Here is a 25,237-nt window from a genome sequence, read left to right as displayed (position 1 = left end):
GTCCTCGCAGATGGCTAAACCTCTTCCTTTCCTCTCAGCCTGGATGGAAACCTCCAGCGGGTGCAGACCATGTGGCAGACGCTGTTTGTGGACATGAAGAGCCTGTTGTCATGGCAGTACCTGATGAGAGACATCCACATCATCAAGACCTGGAACATCACCATGGTAACGAGACAAAACATAGTAAAAAAAAAGACTAAAAAAAAATAGAGCAGGTATTCTCACCAACAGGGGCTTTAACCTCCTGAGACTTAAGCTTTTGTTTGGTCAGCATTTTTAATTTCTCCAAGGTATTTGGGCTCAGTAGGACATGAGAACTACAAAAACTAAGCATCATCTTTGAACAGGAAGTAGTGCTTCTTGAAAAAAACAATGTCCTTATATGTGGACACTGGGATTCTTTCATTATTTATATTAAATAAAATCACCAATGTTTGACAGAATATAAAAGTTTATTTTAATACCAGAACATCCTCAAACGAGTACTTGCTAATTATCGAGGTTGTAGCTCATTGCTATAAATTTGCATGTCATATGAAACTAGAAACGTTAATAAGCATGAATAAATAAGTTTTAACCTTAGAATTCGATATGTCATGTTTTTACCAACTAGTGTATTGACCCTTTGCTACCACTAGATGGCAGTGTCCACTAATGAGGACAAAGGGTGAAAATGAAGCAGAATGAGCTGCAATAAAACCTAAAACCTTAATGTCCCCATATGAGGACGCAGGGTCTCAGGAGGTTGTAGTTATGAAAGTTATGAAAAGTAGAAATGAACCAGTCATACATTTATGATTCACCACATGTTTTTTATCCATTCGCTGCCTTTTTGCACAGACTTTAAACAAATAATTGATTGTTTTGAAATGATTTTCCCTGATTATTATAAATAAGGCAATAACACATTTTCTAACGCATGTTCTTTTTGTTTTTTACACTTCATTACACACCATTTTTCTGATCTGGTCTGATCTGCTCCTCTGCTAGTTTAAGACTCTGAGGGTGGAGGAGTACCGCCTGGCGCTGAGGAACCTGGAACTCCACTACCAGGACTTCCTGAGGGACAGCCAGGACTCCCAGATGTTCGGGGTCGAGGACCGCATGCAGGTGGAGTCCAACTACAACAAAGCCAACCAGCACTACAACACGATGGTCAGCTCTGCAGAGCAAGGTGAGCGTCTCACCTCTGTTAGTTTGTTTTTAATCACCAGAACCACCCCTGAATCACACCGGTTTGTTTTTTCAATCATTACACACTTGAGTTTATTCATGATCATTTGTGTGTAAGTTGACTGTTGGATTCACGTTGCAGGCTACGTGCCGCCCACGGCAGGTAAGGAGATTCAGTTACAGTGGCAGTCGGAGCTTTTGATTGGCCATGCAGGACTGTGTGTATGTGTGTGTGTGTGTGCACCGAGGGCTGTTGTGTTGTCATGTTTCATTTCATGCATTTAACTCAATCAGCTTCATCGTCCTCACCGATATTTATATTCATCCTAACCTCCCTTCACACATCCTTCTCTCTGTGCATGGGTTCCCCCGTCAGCTGATGGCCAGAATTAATCAGCGAATGTACAAATGATTGAATTGATAAATTAACAATTATGATGGATCCAATTAAGCATGAAGAAATTAAAATGAAGTTTGCAGTGTGACACAGACGCATCATAAAAATCATTGATTGTATTTAATCTTTTTCCAATTTTGTAATTTGGAGTTTGGGTGCTTTTGTTAAAATCACTCCACCAGTGTACACGTTATTCTATAAAATAATGACTGAATAAATCAAAAATCCAAATAAATAAATAAATAAATAAATAAAAATCTATGCAGGTACTTGATATAATAGGATATGACTCGAAGACTAGAACTGCCAAAAAATAAAAAACAAAAATAAATAAATAAATGTACGTGTCTTTAAATGCACCAAATATTATATTATATTATATTATATTATATTATATTATATTATATTATATTACAGAATGCAAATGAGAAATTGCAAACATTGCAATATATTTCTCTTTTTTAGTACTTTGTTCAGCTTCAACAAGACACGGGTCAATACATAGTAATTAATATGCTAATAAACAAATACTTTTAATTATTAAACATTAAAGAAAAAGGGTGTTAATTCAAGGTATGGTAAATTGAAGTAAATAAATGATAACAAATGACAGAAATATCCGTATATGTCACAATATATGTTTTTTACTTTATATATTTGGTGCATTTAATGCCATATTAATGAATAAATTAATGAAAAGTTTTTGGTTTTGGCAGTTTTGGTCTTTAGCTGTGTCTTGAACTTAGACCCGGCTCATTCGCTAAGGACGATTATTTTCTTTAAATCAACATCATCGTTTTGTCCCAACCAGGAGAGCAAGACGAGTCCATGTGTAAGACTTACCTGACCAAGATCAAGGACCTCCGTCTGAGGCTGGAGGGCTGTGAGAACCGAACGGTGACGCGTCTTCGTCAGCCCGTGGACAAAGAGCCACTGAAAGCCTGTGCCCTGAAAACTGCCGAGCAAATGGTAGCGTTGAATTTAAAAAAGCCAAAAAAAAAAAAGGCAGATGGAAAATGGGTTGACCACGCAAACTGATCTAACGTTTATGTTTATGTGTAACAGAAAGTCCAGACAGAGTTGGAGGGCTTGCAGAAAGACTTGAACTCCATCTCTGAGAAGACGGAGGAGGTCCTGGCGTCTCCTCAGCAGTCCAGCACGGCCCCGATGCTCCGCTCCGAACTGGACCTCACCCTGAAGAAGATGGACCACGTCTACGGCCTCTCCTCCGTCTACCTGGACAAGTGAGACTTTTCTTTTTTTAGACATTGCTAATTCATTTGATTTTTTGGACTTCGGCTAAAGTACACTACAGAAATCAAAAGTTTTGGGACACTCCAATATTTCTTTCTTTTTTTATTGAAATGTATGCAGTTCAATGTCTCATTTTACTCTGAAATTAAAGCACAGACCAAATAAGCAACCAAAGTTACAAAAGAAATCATGGAATCAATATACACTCACCGGCCGACTATACCAGAGGATACTAATGACGTGCTAAAACTTTTTTTTAAACCGAATATGCAATAGTTTGCCATTTGCCTCCGTATTTATTCCTTAAGGTATTGCAGTTCCATGCACATAGAGTAGCTTTGGTTTTAAATGCACTCTCCTAGTTGTTTTCGTACGTACGATAGTTTGGATCATTTTTAAGTGGCAGTACGATATTTCTTAATTTCTCATCTGGAAACACTGGTTGGGAGTTTTGTTTGGGACATCCGCCCACCTGAAACTCAAGACATGAATGGAGGTGAAACCTTTACTCTGAGTCCGGGGAGATTTGGGAGATTTGGGGCCCACCGGGTAACAGGCAGACCTTAGTCATGTGAGTTTCAGGTGGACAAACCCAAACTCGCCACCAGTCCTTTAGACTTGCAGAAGAAGCCACTTAGATGAAACATCTTCAAGAAAACCCAACACGTCCAGATGCCTTCGTTTTAGTTTTGTTTTCCATCACAGTAGCTTCTTGTTCTTATGTTGTACATCTGAGGAACCTTTAACATCCCAGATTTGAGGACTGGATGCAAACAAAGACTCTTCATCCAAGAATAGACAACATTCGTACGACGTCTTGTAGTTTTGTCAATCAAAACTTTATGAATACTGCACCAATATTCCCTAGGATGAAGGTTGAAGCCCAGATCAACTATACCAGAGGATACTACGTGGTGTTGTAAAACTTTTGACCGTGTATATACCCTCGTGTTTTCAGGCTGAAGACCATCGATGTGGTGATCAGGAACACTAAAGATGCAGAAGACACGCTGAAGACGTACGAGACTCGTCTGCGTGACGTTAGCAAAGTTCCAGCTGAGGAGAAGGAGGTGGAGGATCAACGCAGTCAGCTGAAGGTAACTCCCAGTTTACTCAATAACGTCAAAGACGAGCAGCCGCATTGTCTGTAAAAGAAGGTAACTGATGATTGTTTTCTTGCCTGACAGTCGATGCGCGCTGAAGCAGAGTCCGACCAGGTTGTGTTCGAGCGCCTGCAGGACGAGCTCCGGAGGGCCACGGCCATCAACGACAAGATGACGAGGATCCACAGCGAGCGCGACGCCGAGCTGGAGCACTACCGCCTCCTGGTGAACGGCCTCCTGGAGCGCTGGCAGGCCGTGTTCGCGCAGATCGACCTGAGGCTGCGGGAGCTTGACCTCCTCGGGCGCCACATGACCTCCTACCGCTGCGAATATGAGTGGCTCATCCGCTGGCTCGGAGAGGCCAGGCAGAGGCAGGAGAAGATTCAAGCCGTGCCCATCGGCGACTGCAAGGCTCTGCAGGAGCAGCTGGCCGAGGAGAAGGTAAAAGGAGAGGAGTCAGATGTGTGAGGTCACAGATTTAATCTTTACTTACTTTCACCCTTTTAGACCGTAACATCCGTTTAGATCTTTTTGTGGATGAGACAATGTGGAAAGTGATAAATTTAACTTCCATTGCAGAAACTCCTGGAGGAGATTGAGAAAAACAAGGACAAGATCGACACTTGCCAGAAAAATGCGAAAGCTTACATCGATTCAGTCAAGGTTTGTCGACGGACGTTTTCAGCTTTTACAGTAAAAAAAAAAGCTTATTTATTTAATTTACTAATCGTTTCCCTTCTTTTGTAGGATTACGAGTTTCAGATTTTGACCTACAAAGCCCTCCAGGATCCCATAGCATCCCCTCTGAAAAAGCCCAAGATGGAGTGCGCTTCTGATAATATCATTCAAGAGGTTGGTTTTTTGCAAATTTCATCATAACGTTATTATCATGGGCCTCGGTTGGAGAACCTGAGCATGAGAAGAGAAACCGAAGTGACAAAAGTAGACAAGACTTACTCATCTGAACATTCAAATACATAAATACTTCCAAAAAAAACATGATCATCTAGAACAATTAAACTGAAAACGTGCGTGAGTCCAGCTATGTGCAGTGGTGTATAGCTAGCCTCTTAGCATCCCAGCTACATGTAGCTATTTTCAAGTGCAACTTTTTCATCAGTGTTGCCAGATGGGAAATAACAAATTACAAGAAGCTAAAAACCAATGGAATGAGAGTAAAGCAACTTTCCCACTCCAAACTAATATCATTAGCCGATCAGAAGTCTTGGGTCTTGGGAAACTTGCACAAAAATGAGTTTAGAAATCACTGTTTCCAAAATAAAAATAAATAGCTGCTACATATTTTAATGAAAATGGTGACAATATACCAAACTTTATTTTTTCTCGTCCGAGTAAATGAGTAATGTAAACACTATCATACCGGATGTCTGAAATTTTTTAAATACAGAATGTCCGAGTTTTCATGAAGGCATCATCTAAGTCGGCGTTTTTTTTCATTGAAGTCACTTGTGGGAAAGATGGAGAGTAAATTTATGAAGCTAAGAGAATGTGTAACTACAAACAAAGGACCTAAAAATAGTAAAAAATAATAATAATAAATGTTAGGATGTAAATTTTGCAATATAGGGTTAGAATATGATTTTGCTTTCCTTAAATACAAGTAGGGGGGACTCCAAGGAGAAAAGGTTGGGAACCACTGACCTGGACCATATAGTATAGCTTATAATTCAGTTTTACCTTTAAATAAACTAACAGAACAGTTTGTGTTGGCTAATAGTCATGTATTGAAGTGGTCAAATAATCGCACACTATGGGATATTTGGAATTATTGATCACTTTCTTGTGCTGATTTTTACCATAAGTATTAACAAAGTAGCTTTAAATATGAAGCTGCAGCAGGTGATTAGCTTAGCTTAGCTTAGCTTAGCACAAAGACAGGAAGTTGGACAAATGAGCAAAACCTTGCTCTCTCTGTCAATATAAAAGTTAACTGCTTTTCTTCCAGTACGTTACTCTGAGAACCCGCTACAGTGAGCTGATGACTCTCACCAGCCAGTACATTAAATTCATCACGGACACGCAGCGCCGCCTGGAGGCCGATGAGGTAACTGCACACACAGCAGCTTTAGTTGGAACCCACTAACTGCTAACCTAGTTAGTAAACAACCCCTCACCTTGACTGGTGAATGTATGGGAAATCATTTGTCATCGGTTGCTACCAAAATGTTGGCACTCCAAATTTCCAACTGAGGAATGTTTTATTATTAGAAGCAGACAGTGGTGAAGCAAACTGTTTCATAATAGTGTTGCAGCACATCACATCCCCACGACAGTGTGCTGTATGTCTCTCATTGCCCTACTCTGTGTATTTAGTCAAATCATGTCACATAGTCTGTAAACATGACTCTGATTTGGCCCCTTATCTCAGCCACACTCTCAAACTGCTTGTCCAACTATTTTAATTTGATATTTGCTTCTTAATTTATTTCCTCTTGAAATCACTCGTGGTTTGAAGGCTTCAGTTTTGGCTTCTCAGACTTCTCATTATTTTTTCGACCTCTACCTTTTACGTTCCCCCTCTTCTTCTTCTTGTTCTTTTCTAACTTTCTGTTGTGTTTGATCCTTTTGACCTGCTCGCCAGTGCTTTGTCATGATGAATATTAGTCACGCGCTTAAGAGGTGAATTAACCCCAAAGCACCAGGTATTTAAAGACGACCACCCTCTCGATCCACGTCATCCCTTCGTCACATCAGATCTTTGTGTGTAATGGCGGGAAGGTTCACGACTCTTTAGAAATCTCTCATAATTGAGCTGACTTACTCTGAGAAGCAGGCTTTGTCAATGTAAATATTAACTTTTTATTAAATTTGTAAGATTTATTATGCATTCTGCTTTTATTTAAACTGTTTTGTTATATTTTTAATAGTAATCCAGGAATAGTGTCATGTTCATAATTCATATGAAGTTCAAAGAATAGTTTTAATGATGCCCTTCACAACTTTGCAGAGCCAAAAATAATACCTTGAGTTGTTTTTCTGCATCCCTGATATAGAATTATTTTTTGAAAATGTGCAAATCTAAAACTGTTTTTCATTTTGCTCACTATTTTGATTAAAAAAATATATATTAAAATAGTACTTAATTATCAAAATTAATTACAGATTATGATTAATCTTAAACTTTAGCAAATAAAATCTGAGGTTTGCATCCTTAAGTCGAGCTCAATTAGACTCCAATATGACCGGTTTCTAAAATGTTGAACCTTCCTTTTACTGTACCTATCCGTCACCTGCAGGCGACACCTCACATTTAATCATTCTTACCAAACAGCAGAACTCATCTCGTGACGTCTCTGTTGTCAGAGTTATCTTCATCAAATCTTGGATTTGTGTCTCGTCCAGTACATTTTGTTGTATGATTTGTTGTTGTGCGCTACATGAAATCATACTGCGTTTGCTGCATCACTAAGATATTCTTCACAGCGAAGAGACTCCTTTGAATTCTGATTACCTGCAACGCAATTAACCCGACTAACCCGCCCAAATTATTTTCGTTTAAATTATTAACTCCTTTATTTACGTTCATTTTTGCATCTGTGCTTAATGCATGCTGCTAATGATCTATTTTCCTATTTCTTCTCAATTACTTTCTACTTTTACTGAAAGATGGTTTACTTACAGAATGTAAAGATTACAAAGACATACCTCTTAGCAAAAATATCACACTGTGACGAAATCATGCAACAACTTCCCCCTTTTTAATTATATTATGCTCATTAACATTTTACATTTATAAAACCTGACCAGGTCCTATTGTACAGATTATGTGCATGGAAGCGAAGTGTAGTGTTGTGCTGTGTTGTGAAGTAAAGTGTCATTCTGTGTGCCATACATTCAATGGACATGACAAGCATTTCCCAATACAGTATTTTCCCTGTAGAAAAGCACTGTAGATAATGAGTTGTAGCTGTGACTCCTTCTCACGTATTTACATTTGTATGTACCTACATGTATTTGTAGTTTTATAATCTAGCACCTCTAACATTTTCTTTAATTCCCTTTACTCCCTCCTTCCTTCGACTAATACAGAAAGCTTCTGAAAAGCTCAAAGAAGAGGAGAGGAAACGGTTGGCCGAGATCCAGGCTGAATTAGATAAGCAGAAACAGTTGACCGAAGCTCACGCAAAGTCTGTGGCCAAAGCAGAGCAAGAGGCCGAGGAGCTGAAGCTGAAGATGAAAGAGGACGCCAACAAGAGGCAGGATGTTGCGGTGGACGCTGAGAAGCAGAAGCAGAACATACAGCAGGAGCTGCATCATCTGAAGAGTCTGTCTGAGCAGGAGATCAAGTCCAAGAACCAGCAGCTGGAAGAGGCGCTAATCAGCCGTACCAAGATCGAAGAGGAAATCCACATAATCAGAGTCCAGTTGGAGACGACAATAAAACAGAAATCTACTGCAGAATCTGAGTTACAGAAGCTCAGGGACAGGGCTGCCGAGGCTGAGAAGCTCAAGAAAGACGCTCAGGAGGAGGCGGACAGGCTTCGCAAGCAGGTGACAGAGGAGACTCAGAAAAAGAAAAACGCTGAAGACGAGCTGAAGCGTAAATCTGAAGCAGAAAAGGAGGCAGCCAAGCAAAAGCAGAAAGCTCTGGAAGATGTGCAGAAATTTAAAATGCAAGCCGAGGAAGCAGAGAGGCGCATGAAGCAAGCTGAGGAGGAGAAACTGAGGCAGATTCAAGTTGTAGAGGAGGTGGCACAGAAGTCGGCCGCCACACAGCTGCAAGCCAAATCCACGTCATTCAATGAAAAGGCAACTAAACTGGAGGAGTCTCTTAAGAAAGAGCAGGGCACCGTGCTTCAGCTGCAGGAGGAGGCTGAGAAACTCAAGAAACAGCAAGAGGAAGCCAACAAAGCCAGGGAGCAAGCAGAGAAGGAGCTCGAAACGTGGAGACAGAAAGCCAACGAGGCTCTGCGTTTGAGGCTACAGGCTGAGGAGGAAGCACAAAAGAAGACTCAGGCTCAAGAGGAAGCAGAGAGGCAGAAGGTCGAAGCAGAGCGAGATGCCAAGAAACGGTCTAAAGCCGAGGAGGCTGCGCTTAAGCAGAAGGAGAACGCAGAGAAAGAGCTGGAAAAACAGAGGAAGTTTGCTGAACAAATAGCTCAACAAAAACTGTCTGCAGAGCAAGAATGCATACGCTTAAAGGCCGACTTTGAACACGCTGAACAGCAGAGGGGCCTGTTGGACAGTGAGCTCCAGCGACTGAAGAACGAGGTGAACGCTGCCGAACAGCAGAGAAAGCTACTGGAGGATGAGCTGGCTAAGGTCAGAAGTGAAATGGATGCTCTTCTGCAGATGAAGCTTCAAGCTGAGAAGGAGACCCTAACAAAAACAGAAAAGAGCAAACAACTTCTTGAGTCGGAAGCGCTGAAGATGAAACAGCTCGCAGAGGAAGCCACCAGACTGAGGTCTGTCGCTGAAGAGGCAAAGAAGCAGAGGCAGAGAGCAGAGGACGAGGCAGCCCAGCAGAGAGCTGAGGCTGAAAAAATCCTCAAGGAAAAACTGGCTGCCATCAACGAGGCAACTCGCCTGAAGACTGAAGCTGAGATTGCCCTGAAAGCCAAAGAGGCAGAGAATGAAAGACTCAAGAGAAAAGCTGAGGATGAGGCTTATCAGAGGAAGCTGCTGGAGGACCAAGCTGCTCTGCATAAACAACAGATCCAGGAGAAAATCACACACCTCAAGAGCTCATCTGATACCGAGCTAGTGAGACAAAAAACTCTTGTGGAGGAAACTCTGAAGCAAAAGAAGATCGTCGAAGAAGAGATTCACATCATCAGGATCAACTTTGAGAAAGCGTCGAAAGAGAAGTTAGACCTGGAGCAGGAGTTAAAGAAACTCAAAGGTATTGCAGATGAGACAGAGAAGAGCAAAGTCAAAGCTGAAGAAGAGGCGGAGAAGCTGAAAAAGCTCGCTGCTGAGGAAGAGAAGAAGAGGAAAGAAGCTGAGGAGAAGGTGAAGAGAATAACCGCTGCAGAAGAAGAGGCGGCTCGCCAGTGCAAAGCCGCTCAGGAGGAAGTGGAGCGCCTCAAAAATAAAGCTGCTGAAGCAAAGAAACAGAGAGAACAGGCTGAGAAAGAGGCAGACAAGCAGGTCGTTCTGGCCAAAGAGGCAGCACAGAAATGCAGCGCCGCAGAGCAGAAAGCTCAAGATGTTCTCAGTAAGAATAAGGAAGACATACTTGCTCAGGAAAAGCTGAAAGATGAATATGAAAATGCTAAGAAACTCGCAGAAGCTGCCGAGAAAGCCAAAGTGAAAGCAGAGAAAGAGGCTGCCTTGCTCAAACAAAAGGCAGAGGAGGCTGAAAAACAGAAAAAAGCTGCAGAGGATGAAGCCGCCAAACAGGCCAAAGCTCAAAAGGATGCGGAGAAACTGAGGAAAGAAGCAGAGAAAGAGGCCTCCAAGCGAGCTGCAGCTGAGGCGGCAGCTCTAAAGCAAAAGGAGGAGGCCGATGCAGAGATGGCCAAACACAAAAAAGAAGCAGCGCAAGCCCTTAACCTGAAGTCTCAGGTGGAGAAGGAACTTACTGTGGTTAAACTGCAGCTGGATGAAACTGATAAGCAGAAAGCAGTGCTGGATGAGGAGCTTCAACGAGTTAAAGGTGAAGTAAATGACGCAGTCAAACAAAAGGCACAGGTGGAAGATGAACTGTCCAAAGTTAAGATCCAGATGGATGAGCTGCTCAAGCTTAAGATCAAAATCGAGGAAGAAAACCGGCGCCTCATGCAGAAAGACAAGGACAGCACTCAGAAATTACTTGCAGAAGAAGCAGAGAAAATGAAGAGTCTGGCAGAGGAAGCTGCTAGACTTAGCGTGGAGGCTGAAGAAACAGCCCGACAAAGGAAGATTGCTGAGGCTGACTTGGCTGAACAAAGGGCCCTTGCAGAGAAAATGCTAAAGGAGAAAATGCAGGCCATCCAGGAGGCTTCAAAACTGAAAGCCGAGGCAGAGGAGCTCCAAAAACAGAAGGACAAGGCACAGGAGAAGGCTAAAAAACTTATGGAGGATAAACAACAGATCCAGCAGCGCCTTGACAAGGAGACAGAGGGCTTCCAAAAATCACTTGAGGCTGAGCGAAAGAGGCAGCTCGAAGCCTCAGCTGAAGCAGAGAAACTGAAACTCAGAGTGAAAGAGCTCAGTGATGCTCAGGCTAAAGCCGAAGAGGAGGTGAAGAAATTTAAGAAACAAGCAGATGAAGCAAAACATCGTCTTCAAGAGACAGAGAAACAGACGACGGAAACTGTTGTGCAAAAGTTGGAGACGCAGAGGCTGCAGAGCACAAGAGAAGCTGATGACTTGAAGAAAGCCATATCCGATCTTGAAAAGGAGAAGGAGAAACTGAAGAAACAGGCTGAGGAGCTTCAGAAAAAGTCTAAAGAGGTACTGTGGTCTGAGTTAACACTGTCACTTTGTAGCACCCAGCATTTAACATGTCAAATCCTGTTAAACACACTAACACGGTTCATGTAAATTGCAGTAGAGTAATTTCAGCAATTTATATGAATGTCATTCAAAGCACTGCAGAATTAAAATGATTACTAGTTTGGTATCTGTAGAAAATTTGAAGATTGTCTTTACACAAAAAGATCAACACCATGAGTCTAAATCTAGGAGGTACGCTTGGCTATTTTTTCACATTGTCCAATGAAATCTACTTATACTCTTGTTGTGACTGTGAAGTTTAACCTAATGAGATATATGTGATATTTCATGAGGATTTTGCTGATTTCTTTTCTTTTATCCAAACAGACTGAAAATGCCCAGAAAGAACAAATAGAGCAGGAGAAGGCCATGCTTCAGCAGTCATTCCTCACAGAGAAGGAGCTGTTGCTGAAAAGAGAAAAAGCTGTCGAAGATGAGAAAAAGAAGCTTGAGAAACAGTTTGCAGACGAAGTGAACAAAGCCAAAGCTCTAAAAGACGAACAGGAACGTCAGCTTAAGCTCACGGAAGAGGAGAAGAAGAAACTTCAGGCCATCATGGATGAAGCAGTGAAGAAACAAAAAGAGGCCGAAGCAGAGATTAAAAACAAGCAGAAAGAAATGGAAGTGCTTGAAAAGAAAAGGCTTGCTCAAGAACAAGTCTTGGAAGAGGAGAACAAAAAGCTCAGAGAGAAACTTCAGAGTCTTGAGGTTGCTTCAAAGCAGGCCACATCCAAAACTAAGGAAATTGAAGTTCAGACTGATAAGGTTCCAGAAGAACAGCTTGTGGCCATGACTATGGTGGAGACAACAAAGAAGGTTTTCAATGGTTCTGCTGAAGTGGACGGGGTGAAGAAAGACGGAGAATCGCCGTTTGCATTTGATGGAATAAGAGAGAAAGTTCCTGCTGAAAGGCTGCACGAGATTGGCATCCTGTCGAAGAAGGACTTTGACAAATTGAAAAAGGGCAAAACCTCTGTGCAAGACCTCAGTAAGACCGATAAGATTAAATCTTGTCTGAAGGGGCAGAGCTCTATTGGAGGTGTTTTGACTCCATCCAAAGAGAAAATGAGTATCTACAAGGCCATGACAGAGAACATGATTACTCCCAAAGCAGCTACAATGCTCCTGGAAGCTCAAGCAGCTTCTGGGCACATTGTTGATCCAGTGAAAAATAAACTCCTCACTGTAGATGAAGCTGTTAAGGAACAAATCATTGGCCCTGAGCTCCACAACAGGATGCTGTCTGCAGAGCGAGCTGCCACTGGCTTTAAAGATCCTTACACTGGAGACAGAATCTCTCTTTTTGAAGCCATGAAGAAGGGTCTTATTGAGAAGGAGCAGGCCACCAAATTCTTAGATGTACAGCTTTCAACTGGCGGCATTATTGACCCCATCAGTAGTCACAGAGTGCCACTTCAAACAGCCTACAAGCAAGGCCAGTTTGATGCAGACATGAACAAGAAACTCACTGACCCCAGTGATGACTGCAAATTGTTCATTGACCCCAGCACTCAAGAGCAACTCACTTACAAACAGCTACTGGAAAAATGCACCAAAGATCCAGATAGTGGCCTGTTGATCTTACCAGTGACGGAGAAAGCTGGGCAGGGTGAGAGAACATACACGGATCTGGAGACTAAAGATGTGCTTAGCAAATCAACCGTCGATGTGCCTTTTGGAAAGTTCAAGGGAAAAACTGTCACCATCTGGGAAGTCATAAATTCAGAATACTTCACAGAAGAGCAAAGACGAGAACTAATTCGCCAGTACAAAACAGGAAAGATCACAGTGGAAAAGATCATCAAAATTGTCATCACTGTTGTGGAAGACAAGGAGAAAAACAATGCAAATGTGTTCAATGGTCTGAGGGCACCAGTCTCTGCTAACGAACTGCTAGAGTCAAAGGTCATAAACAAAGATGTGTTCAACAATTTGAGTAATGGAAAGATAACAGTCAAAGAGATCTCTGAAATGGATCAAGTTAAGAAGGCACTACAGGGAACACCCAGCATTGCCGGCCTGTTGAATGAACCAACCAAGGAGAAAATGCCTTTCTATCAGGCTATGAAAAAAGAGTTAATCTCTCCAGAAACTGCTGTGAATCTTCTTGAAGCTCAAGCAGCAACAGGATTTGTAATCGATCCTGTAAAAAATGAGAGGGTCCCAGTTGATGAAGCTGTCAAGTCGGGTCTTGTTGGTCCTGAGCTTCATGAGCGACTTCTGTCAGCAGAGAGAGCAGTCAGCGGCTACAGAGATCCCTACACAGGAAAGAAGGTGTCTCTGTTTGAAGCCATGAACAAAGGTCTTATAAAGAAAGATCATGGTATCCGTCTGTTAGAAGCTCAACTGTCAACAGGTGGCATTATTGACCCCAATAAAAGCTATCGCATCCCTCATGAGGTTGCCTGCAAGCGTGGCTATTTTGACGAGGAATTTAGTAAGACTTTGAACAAAAACACTGATGAGACACAAGTCTTTTATGATCCCAATTCTCAAGAGGGTGCAACCTATGCACAGCTCATGAATAAATGTGTCACAGACAAAGAAACTGGACTCCCATTGCTTCCCCTCACAAAGAAGGCCCCAAAGCCAAAAGAGGACAAACAGATTACAGAAGCAAAGACAAAAGAGGCCTTGGACCAAGCATCCATGGAGCTGGAGTATGGTCCCTTCAAAGGGAGAAAAGTGACAATTTGGGAGATCATACACTCTGAATATATCACAGAGGAACAAAGAATTGAACTGATTCGCCAATATAGAACGGGACAGGTAACAATCGAAAGGTTGGTGACAATTGTCATAACAATGGTTGAAGAAAAAGAGGGCAAAACCAAGGAAGATGCCTGCTTTGAAGGACTCAGGGCCCCAGTCACTGCCAGCTCTTTGTTTGACTCTAACATCATCAGTAAAGCTACATTCGATCAACTCCAGCAGGGTAAAAAGACACCTAAAGAAGTCAGTGAAGCTGAAAAAGTCAAAAAGTACCTGCAGGGCACAGACCGCATTGATGGCATAACTATGGAAGATTCTAATGAAAAGTTAAGCATATATCAAGCAATGAAAAAGAATGCCTTGCAACAAGATACCGGGCTTGCACTACTTGAGGCCCAAGCTGGAACTGGTTTTATAACTGATCCAGTGAAAAACTTAAAGTATTCTGTGGATGATGCTGTGAAGGCTGGTGTCGTCGGTCCAGAGCTTCATGAGAAACTTCTCTCAGCTGAAAAGGCAGTGACAGGATACAAAGACCCATATACAGGCAATAAGATTTCTCTATTCCAAGCCATGAAGAAAGAGCTTGTTCTAAGGGAGCATGCTATTCCTCTGCTGGAAGCTCAATTTACCACAGGAGGGATAATAGATCCAGTAAGCAGCCATCGTGTTCCCACTGATGTTGCCATTCAGCGTGGCTACTTCAGTAAACAAATGTCCAAATCCTTCAATGAGCCCTCAGGTGACGTTAAAGGCTTCACCAATCCCAACACCCACGAAAGTGTTACTTACAAACAGTTGCTGGAGAAATGTATAAGAGATCCCAACACTGGCCTGTGCTACCTGCCTCTCTCAAAGGTTGAAGCTCCCGCACCTGTTGAGAAATCTTACCAGTACACAGAGGAGCAAGCGCAAACAGAGTTAGCTAATACCAAAATTGAAATTCCACATAAGAGTTTCGCAGGAAAGAGTATGACCATATGGGAGGTCATGAACTCAAAAATGCTTCCAGAAGAGGAGAGGCGCCGCCTCCTGGAGCAGTATCGCCTGGGTCAAATCACAAGGGACAGAATGCTGGTCATCATCATTGAAATCATTGAACAAAGGGAAACTCTGAAGGTAGAACAGGGCATGTCATGTGACGTCATCCGAAGAAGAATAACTATCGAGGAGCTGTACAGTGCTCGAATTATTGACTTGCAAACATACAACCTCCTGAAACAAGAAAAGATGAACATCAGGGAGGTAATGGAAATGCCATCAGTAAAGCAATACCTGTTTGGCACTGGATGCATTGCTGGAATTATGTCTGACAATCCCCCAAAGATTAGCATATACCAGGCTATGAAAAATGGACAGATTAAACCTGAAATTGCTTTAAATCTCCTTGAGGCCCAGGCAGCAACAGGATTCATGATTGATCCAGTAAGAGATGAACTTCTAACAGTTGATGAAGCTGTACGCAAGGGACTCGTGGGCCCTGAACTTCACGACAAACTTCTCTCTGCTGAGAGAGCAGTTACAGGTTACAAGGATCCCTACAGTGGAAAAGTGATCTCTCTCTTCCAGGCAATGAAGAAAGATCTCATTCCTGAGGATTATGCTCTGAGGCTTTTGGAGGCCCAGAATTCCACTGGAGGACTGATGGATCCTGAATACTACTTCCACCTCCCCACAGACGTTGCCATGCAGCGTGGATACATCAACAAGGAAACACTTGACAGAATAACTGAACCTACTGCTGATGTGCGTGGTTATACTGATCCAACGTCAGAAGAGAAACTGTCCTACGCTCAGCTACTGAAACGATGCAGAGTTGATAAGGAAAGCGGTTTGCGTCTACTTTCACTGGCAGACAGAAGACTTCTTTTTAAGGGTCTCAGAAAGCAAATAACTGTGGATGAGCTACTCCGGTCGCAGATTATTGACCAAAAGACCTACAACGAACTCACTGACGGAACCCTTTCTGTGGAGGAGATCAGCAGAGACCTGAAGAAATACCTTGAGGGCACCAGCGGTATTGCTGGTGTGTATGTTGAATCTAGCAAAGACCGTCTGTCTATTTACCAAGCCATGAAGAAGAACATGATCAGACCGGGGACTGCCTTTGAGCTCCTTGAGGCACAAGCCGCCACAGGCTATGTAATTGATCCAATTAAGAACCTGAAACTAAATGTCACTGAAGCTGTTAAAATGGGTGTTGTTGGCCCGGAGTTTAAAGACAAACTTCTCTCAGCTGAACGAGCTGTCACTGGCTACAAGGACCCTTATTCTGGAAAAGTTATCTCTCTTTTCCAGGCTATGAAGAAGGGACTCATTCTAAAAGACCATGGCATTCGTCTGCTAGAGGCACAGATTGCTACTGGTGGAATCATTGATCCACAGGAGAGCCTCCGTTTGCCAGTTGAGACGGCATATGAACGTGGCCTCTTTGACGAGGAAATGAATGGGATCCTCACTGACCCCTCTGATGACACGAAGGGCTTCTTTGACCCCAACACAGAGGAAAATCTCACCTACCTGCAGCTAATGGAGAGATGTATGACGGATCCGGAGACAGGCCTTGCTCTTCTGCTGCTGAAAGAAAAGAAGCGTGAAAGAAAGACATCCTCCAAGTCCTCTGTTCGCAAACGAAGGGTCGTCATCGTTGATCCAGAGTCGGGCAAAGAGATGTCTGTGTATGAGGCATATCAGAAAGGGCTCATTGACCATCAGACTTATCTAGAGCTTGCAGAGCAGGAATGTGAATGGGAAGAAATTACTATCACCTCAGCTGATGGAGTAGTGAAGTCCATGATCATCGACAGGAGATCTGGTCGCCAGTACGATATTGATGATGCCATCTCAAGGGGTCTGATTGATAAGTCAGCCCTGGATCAGTACAGAGCGGGAACGCTTTCCATCACAGAGTTTGCAGACATGCTGTCTGGAAACATGAGCGGTAGCAGATCAAGGTCATCCTCCTTTGGCTCCTCTTCCTCCTACCCCATGAGCCCAGTGCCCTCCATAAAAACTCCAGCAACCACATGGAACGACCCAACAGAGGAAACCGGCCCTGTCGCTGGAATCTTAGACACAGATACACTGGAGAAAGTGTCCGTCACCGAGGCCATTCACAGAAACCTTGTGGACAATATAACAGGTCAAAGGTTGCTGGAAGCTCAGGCCTGCACAGGAGGCATCATCGACCCAAACACTGGCGAGAAATTCTCAGTTGCAGATGCAATGAATAAAGGGCTTGTGGATAAAATCATGGTGGACCGCATCAGTTTAGCCCAGAAGGCGTACAATGGATTTGAAGATCCCAGAACAAAATCCAAAATGTCAGCAGCCCAAGCTCTGAAAAAAGGCTGGCTGTACTATGAGGCCGGACAACGATTCCTAGAGGTCCAGTATCTCACTGGTGGGCTCATTGAACCAGAGGCTACGGGCAGAGTATCTATAGATGAGGCTGTAAAGAAGGGCACCTTAGATGCTCGCACTGCACAGAAGTTGAGAGATGTCAGTGCATATTCAAAATACCTCACATGCCCTAAAACCAAGCTGAAGATCTCCTACAAGGATGCTATGGAAAGAAGCATGACAGAGGAGGGGACTGGTCTGCGACTTCTTGAAGCGTCATCTCAGTCAAGCAAAGGCCTTTACAGTCCCTACAGTATCAGCGGCTCTGGCTCCGCTACTGGGTCACGGTCTGGCTCCAGAACCGGTTCCAGGTCAGGCTCCAGAAGAGGCAGCTTTGATGCCACCGGATCAAGTTTCACAACAACCTTCTCTTCATCCTCCTACAGCTCTCCGAGCTACAGCCGCCGATACTGACCTGAAAGTTAACAAAGGATTTTCTGAGGGAAGGATACATTATAAAACCACAATTCTCACCAGATGCCTAATTCTCTGTAGAATAAAGACTACATTTATTCTGCTCTGCATGGGATTGTTACAGGACTTTAAATATTTAATTTTCTACAAATACAAAATAATTTTATTGTTTATATATATTTCACTTTCATTTGCGTTTATGCGCCCATCACACTTTTCTGAATACGTACTGTAATCCATTAGCATACTCAACAGCAACAAAATGTATCCATCACAAATACATGATATTTTTTTTGACTGCTAAGGTTTAATATCGTAAACATTTACTCTCAATGCTGTGTGTTGTACTATAACTGAACGTGTTCTAGGCCATTAGCCTGACTGTTATAGAGAACCTGATTGGATGTACAAACTAAAATTTCCGTACATATGTATATTTCTGACTACTGAGAAAAAAATCTTTACTAGTGAAATTTAAAAGCCTCTCTGCAGAGCAGAATATGGAGTCTCCTTAGATGATTAACACTAAAATAGCCTGCTTTGAGGATGCAAAGCTTCAAGATTTTTTCTCTCCTGGGATCCACTACCAGATGAACTCTGGACTCTCCTCCATTTCCAGTGGTTGATCAGAAAATCTGGAGTTAGAACATAATGCTAACCCAGTGAAATCAATATCATCCACTAAAGAAAGGATAATGTTGCTCAATATGACCCTTAACACATCTGAATGTAATGGACTTTACAACTCCAAGACCAGTATAAGCCCCTGCTTTTCTGGACTCTTTAAAAGGTATGTAACCAGACACATTTATTATTCAGTTAACTTTAACTTCTCTTTGTATACTTGTGGCATTGCGAATCTAACGTTCTCGTTCCATCTTGAATTTTTATGTTTCAGATATTGCCTTCCCAGTTCATCTCATCTACACCAACTCTATCGGATGTCTTCCAGTAACCCATCCTGTTTATTTGGACCTTGACCTTCAAGGATTTTACGCAACAGTACACAAAAAAAACACTTGCTCATGAAATGTTTTGTTTGTATTTGTTTAACAGCGGACCATTTTGAAAGTTGCATCCAATCTTGAACTCATATATATTAAGGCCAAAAACATGCTTTGTAAGTGCCTGCAAAAATATGTTTTAACACTATACCTGGAGTGTTATGAGATGGTGCAGTGGTTACGCTGTAATTGACTGATGCATGACTGAAAAAGCAATGCTGTCCATGATGTATTGTGTCGTCAAGTAATCCTTTTAAATGTCCAACTACAGTATGTCACAACGGTAAGTAGTTCAGTGTCACACAGGGCTAAATGTATGATTTGAGTATTTAAAAGCGGAGATTTATTATTTTTCATTTTTCCCTTCACAAAAATGTATGTACTGTATATTGATGATTATATAGAGCGCTGTTGCTGAAAGCCATGACATTTACATTTCTTTTTGGAAAAGATCTTAAAGCTTTGCACCATGCCCAGTATTTGTATTTTACACAATATATACTTTTTGATTTTAATTCTTCTTTGTAAAGCTATATCACTTTATTTTCTATACTTCTGCTTTGCATGATTTACTAACACTGAAAAGGTGCAAAGATGAAATAGTTGTATCCATTAAAGCATTATTTTTTTGCGTGTGTGTATCAAAAGGTTTGAAGGATGTATTTTAGTGAGGGTTATCAAGCCTTGTTTAATGGTGTATTTATAATAAAATGGTGACAAGGAGTTTTATGTAACACATTACACTATGTAAATAAACATAAAAATGAAATGTTTATCTCAAGTCTTTTTTTTTAGTTGTTGCAGTTGTTTGCATAAATCTAATGAGGGATAATAGATAAATTAGATTTAATAGAGATTATTATAGACAAATGTGGGTTTTGAATATATAGTACGTTGTTTTCCATTAGCCTTCACTTATGGTACCATTACCATAAGTAATAAGTTTTTGACACAGATGGGGCGTAGACATTCAAACGTCCAGTGACACTAATCACCTAATGAACAAAACATGTTTTGTGACAAATCTAACAATATAATTTGATTATTTTAAGATGATTTTTCCACAACATCTCAAAGAACACTTTTTTTTTCTATTGTTATTTAAATTTGCATCCTGGGCTTAAAGCCAAACAACAAAGATTTTATAATACTTTTATAAAATACTAAAATTCTGTATGATATAGGATATTATAAGTAATTAATTATTTAAAAAATATTCCTTTTTAGGGACATAAATATCTTTGTAGTATATGCAGCATGGGTGGGTGAGGGATAAGGACTACTATGTTCTAGTGCATGAACTCACTTGCCAGTTCATTATATATAACACTAAATCTTACCTCCGTGTTATGGTATTAGTTTAAGAATAAATCAGAGAGCTCTTCATTCAGCTGCGTTTTCATTTCGAAGGCTGTGGCCATGTCGTATTTTCAAACTGCATTTTGACACAGCACAACAAACTACATAATCAAATATGATTGTCCAGTTCTTACTCTTTTTCAACATAAATTTAATATTTTAACAGCCAGGAACAGGCCAGGCACAACTCTTATATGTGAATACATTGTAAGGGGTGAACATCACCACAAACTACATCTTCAAACATGGTCATTTGCATTTGAACCAACCATTTTAACATAAACTGAGCCATCATGAAGGAGGACTTTGTGCAACCCTTGTTTAATGAGAATGGATTGGTTTTCCACTGTTGCACCCAATAAAGTGTCCACTGAGTGTATGTTTGGTTTAAAACTGCAATGTTTCTCATATAAATGTCTAGTGTTTAGTTGGGGGGGACCCCCTGATCACTGCACCCCCCCACTCATCTCTAAGTGACAGGAGCTCCTGATTGGTCTCCGGCTATGGGACACCTGTTAGTCAGTTGTTCCCACGACACAAAATGATACATTTAAATTAAAAAAAATATATATCTTAGGTCAAATTACAGACGGGCACAGGGCATTTTAGACAGACACCATGTCCTTATCGAAGGAACATGTGCATTTGCTGGTGGACGGAGCCGCGCAGCCGCGGCGGCCCAAATGCGCCCGGTGCCGCCACCACGGGCTCGTCATCCCGAAGAAGGGCCACACGAAGAGCTGCCCTTTCCTCGGCTGCGATTGCTGGAAGTGTTACCTCATCACTCAGCGGACCCGGATCTCAGCCCTCCAGAGAAATGCGAAGACGGACAAGGGCAAAGCCGGTGAGGCGAGCGCGGCGGCTAAAGGGACTTCCAGCGCCCCGAGCGGAGGCGGCACGTCCGGGGGGGCCACGGGGAGCGGCGGCCCGAGCACCGGGAGCCCCTTCGATCTCCGGGTCCGGCCCGACCGGGACAGCAGAGACATGGTGGTGTTAGCTTCCACTGAGAAATCTTTAAGTAAGTTAATAAGTCTTGTTAAATAAGATGGGATTGGTGGTTAAAAGTTGTTTATGTTCATAAGAGAACACATTTTTTTTTTTTTTTTTTTTTTTTGGTATGGGACATTTCCAGCTCGGAGATTAAAATAACAAAAATAAATAAATAAATAAATAAAGCACATATTGACATATTTATTCATATTTAAACAATAACAGTAACAGCAGGAATGTGGCCCTCAACATTGTTGTTAGCTTTTCCCAGGAGTAATAAAAAGGATGAAGTAAAAGTAATAGTAGCAGTAACAGAGTACACTTTTCTATCAATCTTCCAATTTTCTAAACAGACTTATTATTATTATTATTATTATTATTGTTATTATTATCAATAATAATAATTAATTATTAATAATTATTATTTTAGAATCACATCATGGTAACCTAATCTTTAGCTACAACATATTAGGGGTGATACATGGCTTGCTAATAACACGTGCGTTTATTAGAAACAAATACAACGCCTATACTATCTTAATTTTTTGCCTTTTTTGTTACAGCACAGTCTCATTTCAAGCTAATTCTTGGCATAAACGTTTCTCTGGTTAAATGTAGCCAGCGGGCGCCATCTTTGGTTGAGTTGAGAAAACCGATGAGATTAGAAAGCTCCCATTTGTTGTGTTAAAAATGAAAAAAATACAGAGAACTGGTGATTCATTTACATAACGAGAGATATTTCATTTAAGTTTACTTAAAAATAAATAAAATAAAACGCAAAAAAAAAAAAAAATTAAAAAAAGGAAAACGGAATATCTAACGTTTGTTGACGTCACTAACGGTCTTGTACAGGAGTCGAGCGCGGATTGGTCAAAAAAAAGAGCGCGAGCCGCGAAAGCTGCAGCTGGTGTGCGCGAGAGCAGAGAGGCGCGAAAAAAGCAGAAACAATGTTAATTTCTAAAGCGCCATAATTATATTTAAATGTGTAGTATATTCAATATCAAGAGATTTTTTTTAAATGTATAAAACATTCTCAAAATTACACAGCTTGATTCATGCGTTTAAATATTGTATTCATAGATATCTGTTTTCTATTTTATCTATTTATTATTTTATTGTTTATTTTAGTTTTGTCATATATTATGTGTGGTTATACTGAGTGGCTCCACATTTTTGCTGCAAATGTGAAATTTCCCTCCTATCATTTGGTGAAATTTATAATTTTACGACATCCACAAAAAATATAACTGAGAAACTGTAGTTGTGGTTGATGTTTTTATAAAAAAAAACTTTTTTCTTTTTTATATTCTTTTCTTCTTCTGTAATTGTAGCGAATGTTGTGTTGTATTGACATGAATTTCTATTAATTTGACATTTAGTCAGTGGGCTATAGGATAAATAACAAATATGCTATTTTACCTTTTCAAATTTAATTCTTCGCCACATACTACATCCTCCAAAATGATAATCCAGGTGAATTACCACCTTTCTGACTGTGTTTCAACATAAATTAAACTTTATCATAGTCATGAAGGACGATTAGGCGAACTGCAACGTGGTGATATCGGATTGTCGTTTTTATCGTTTTTCACTCGTGTACCTAATGAACCGGCAAGTGGGTGCATATTCTTTATATTTCTGATTGAAACTTAATTAAATAATAATTAAATGTTAAACTTAGCTTACCATATTATACCTTTTCCTTGCAGATCCTTCTTATTTTGGTGAATTGGGGCGGACTGGACCTTTACCTGTTAATCCATTTCCATATGGGCTGCCAGGTCATTACTCTGCACACCCAGACTTCCTCCTCAACATGCCCTGGTTGCCGCCTGTACCTGCCGGGCTGTACAACAACAACAACGGCCTTTGTGGGCCTCTTATGTTCCCCTACATCCAGCCGGGACCTGTGCACTACCCTCCTCCACCGGAGCCCGGGCCTCCAGCTGTGAGTGGATTCATGACATTAAACCCTTGTTTTGCATTACAGGTGCTGGCCAGTAAATTAGAATATCATCAAAAAGTTGAATTATTTCAGTAATTCCATTCAAAAGGTGAAACTTGTATACTGTATACTTTCCTTCCACACATAGTGATATATTTCAAGTGTTTATTCATTTTCATTTTTATTATTACAACTGACAGCTAATGAAAACACCAAATTCAGTATCTCAGAAAATTAGAATATTCTGAAAAGGCTCAATATAGAAGACACCTGGTGCCACACTAATCAGCTGATTAACTCAAAACGCCTGCAAAGGCCTTTAAAAGGTTCCTCAGTCTTGTTCTGAAGGCTCCACAATCATGGGGAAGACTTCTGACTTAACAGTTGTCCAAAAGACGACCATTGACACCTTGTACAAGGAGGGCAAGACACAAAAGTTGATTGCTAAAGAAGCTGGCTGTTCGCAGAGCTCTGTGTCCAAGCACATTAACAGACCGGCGAAGGGACGGAAAAAATGTGGTAGAAAAAAGTGTACAAGCTCTAGGGATAACCGCACCCTGCAGAGAATTGTGACGACAAACCCATTCAAAAATGTGGGGGAGATCCACAAAGAGTGGACTGCAGCTGGAGTCAGCGCTTCAAGAACCACCACGAAGAGACGCATGAAAGACATGGGATTCAGCTGTCGCATTCCGTGTGTCAAGCCACTCTTGAACAAGAAACAGCGTAAGAAGCGTCTCGCCTGGGCCAAGGACTGGACTGCTGCTGAGTGGTCCAAAGTTATGTTTTCTGATGAAAGCAAATTTTGCATTTCCTTTGGAAATCAAGGACCCAGAGTCTGGAGGAAGAGCGGAGAAGCACAGAATCCACGTTGCATGAGGTCCAGTGTAAAGTTTCCACCGTCAGTGATGGTGTGGGGTGCCATGTCATCTGCCGGTGTTGGCCCACTCTGTTTCCTGAGGTCCAAGGTCAATGCAGCTGTCTACCAGGAAGTTTTAGAGCACTTCATGCTTCCTGCTGCTGACCAACTTTATGGAGATGCAGATTTCACTTTTCAACAGGACTTGGCACCTGCACACAGTGCCAAAACCACCAGTACCTGGTTCAAGGACCATGGTATCCCTGTCCTTGATTGGCCAGCAAACTCGCCTGACCCTAACCCCATAGAAAATCTATGGGGTATTGTGAAGCGGAAGATGCAATGCGCTAGACCCAACAATGCAGAGGAGCTGAAGACGACTATCAGAGCAACCTGGGCTCTCATAACACCTGAGCAGTGCCACAGACTGATCGAGTCCATGCCACGCCGCATTAATGCAGTGATTGAGGCAAAAGGAGCCCCGACTAAGTATTGAGTGCTATACATGCGCATGCTTTTCATGTTCATTCTTTTCAGTTGGCCAACATTTCTAAAAAAAACATTTTTTTCATTGGCCTTTTCAGAATATTCTAATTTTCTGAGATACTGAATTTGGTGTTTTCATTAGCTGTCAGTTGTAATAATAAAAATGAAAATGAATAAACACTTGAAATATATCACTATGTGTGGAAGGAAAGTATACAGTATACAAGTTTCACCTTTTGAATGGAATTACTGAAATAATTCAACTTTTTGATGATATTCTAATTTACTGGCCAGCACCTGTATATTTGCTACTGATCTTAACATGTGAGTGGAGGTAATAAACTAAATATCCATGCACGTGTGTGTGTCAGGATTGCAGGCAGGTGTTCTTCACCATCCGTCCGCCCTCGCTGGCGGAGACTTTCCAGGGGGAGCTGATGTCGAGGCAGCAACCGCATCCTCCTCCGTCCAAAACCACCAAGCAAGACGTGGAGGAGTGAGAGAACAGGAGAACAATAGATTAGAAAGGATTCTGGTTTGGTTATTGTTGGCGTGAATGTATTTTACACGGTTTCTCGTTCACGTATTTACCTTTAAAAGTTAGAGTGTTCCAATGTTAAATGACTTGTTGTTGAATTATTATTAAACAGATCTGAAACTAACCCTCATTTGAATTTGTTTTAATGCAGTAAGAGAGTA

At 41.5% G+C, this 25,237-nt stretch overlaps 2 protein-coding genes across 22 annotated transcripts in view; both read left to right on the top strand.

Moving 5' to 3' along the window:
• Window positions 1-19,672, top strand: part of pleca (plectin a) — a 108,627-nt gene extending 88,955 nt beyond the window's left edge. For 17 of the 21 annotated variants that reach the window (XM_047604251.1, XM_047604250.1, XM_047604254.1 and 14 more), the window contains 13 exons: window positions 39-165; window positions 991-1,174; window positions 1,316-1,336; window positions 2,382-2,539; window positions 2,636-2,814; window positions 3,783-3,921; window positions 4,012-4,368; window positions 4,507-4,590; window positions 4,675-4,779; window positions 5,894-5,992; window positions 7,978-11,325; window positions 11,695-18,685; window positions 18,794-19,672. In XM_047604251.1, the coding sequence (XP_047460207.1) occupies window positions 39-165; window positions 991-1,174; window positions 1,316-1,336; window positions 2,382-2,539; window positions 2,636-2,814; window positions 3,783-3,921; window positions 4,012-4,368; window positions 4,507-4,590; window positions 4,675-4,779; window positions 5,894-5,992; window positions 7,978-11,325; window positions 11,695-17,895 (11,002 nt within the window). In that variant the 3' untranslated portion in view covers window positions 17,896-18,685; window positions 18,794-19,672. The remainder of the gene's footprint in view (window positions 1-38; window positions 166-990; window positions 1,175-1,315; window positions 1,337-2,381; window positions 2,540-2,635; window positions 2,815-3,782; window positions 3,922-4,011; window positions 4,369-4,506; window positions 4,591-4,674; window positions 4,780-5,893; window positions 5,993-7,977; window positions 11,326-11,694; window positions 18,686-18,793) is intronic. The other 4 variants (XM_047604253.1, XM_047604252.1, XM_047604257.1 and 1 more) reach the window with 1 other exon arrangement.
• A 1,089-nt stretch (window positions 19,673-20,761) lies between these two features.
• Window positions 20,762-25,150, top strand: LOC125019513 (doublesex- and mab-3-related transcription factor B1-like). The gene is made up of 3 exons (XM_047604330.1): window positions 20,762-21,276; window positions 22,958-23,196; window positions 24,910-25,150. Exons 1-3 carry the CDS (start codon window positions 20,877-20,879, stop codon window positions 25,036-25,038), a joined length of 768 nt encoding a protein of 255 aa, XP_047460286.1. The 5' UTR covers window positions 20,762-20,876; the 3' UTR covers window positions 25,039-25,150.
• The last annotated feature ends 87 nt before the right edge of the window (window positions 25,151-25,237 follow it).

Source organism: Mugil cephalus, chromosome 14 (assembly GCF_022458985.1).
Source record: "Mugil cephalus isolate CIBA_MC_2020 chromosome 14, CIBA_Mcephalus_1.1, whole genome shotgun sequence".
In the NCBI taxonomy this organism is placed as follows: Eukaryota; Metazoa; Chordata; class Actinopteri; order Mugiliformes; family Mugilidae; genus Mugil; species Mugil cephalus.
This window is presented reverse-complemented; position numbering and strand designations above follow the sequence as displayed.

Bases quoted from the DNA above. Each gene is read 5' to 3' on its own strand.
- LOC125019513 (XM_047604330.1), top strand. From the start codon at position 20,877: ATGTCCTTATCGAAGGAACATGTGCATTTGCTGGTGGACGGAGCCGCG. The intron at 21,277-22,957 runs GTAAGTTAATAA...TTTTCCTTGCAG, and splicing joins TTCCACTGAGAAATCTTTAA to ATCCTTCTTATTTTGGTGAA. The intron at 23,197-24,909 runs GTGAGTGGATTC...TGTGTGTGTCAG, and splicing joins CGGAGCCCGGGCCTCCAGCT to GATTGCAGGCAGGTGTTCTT.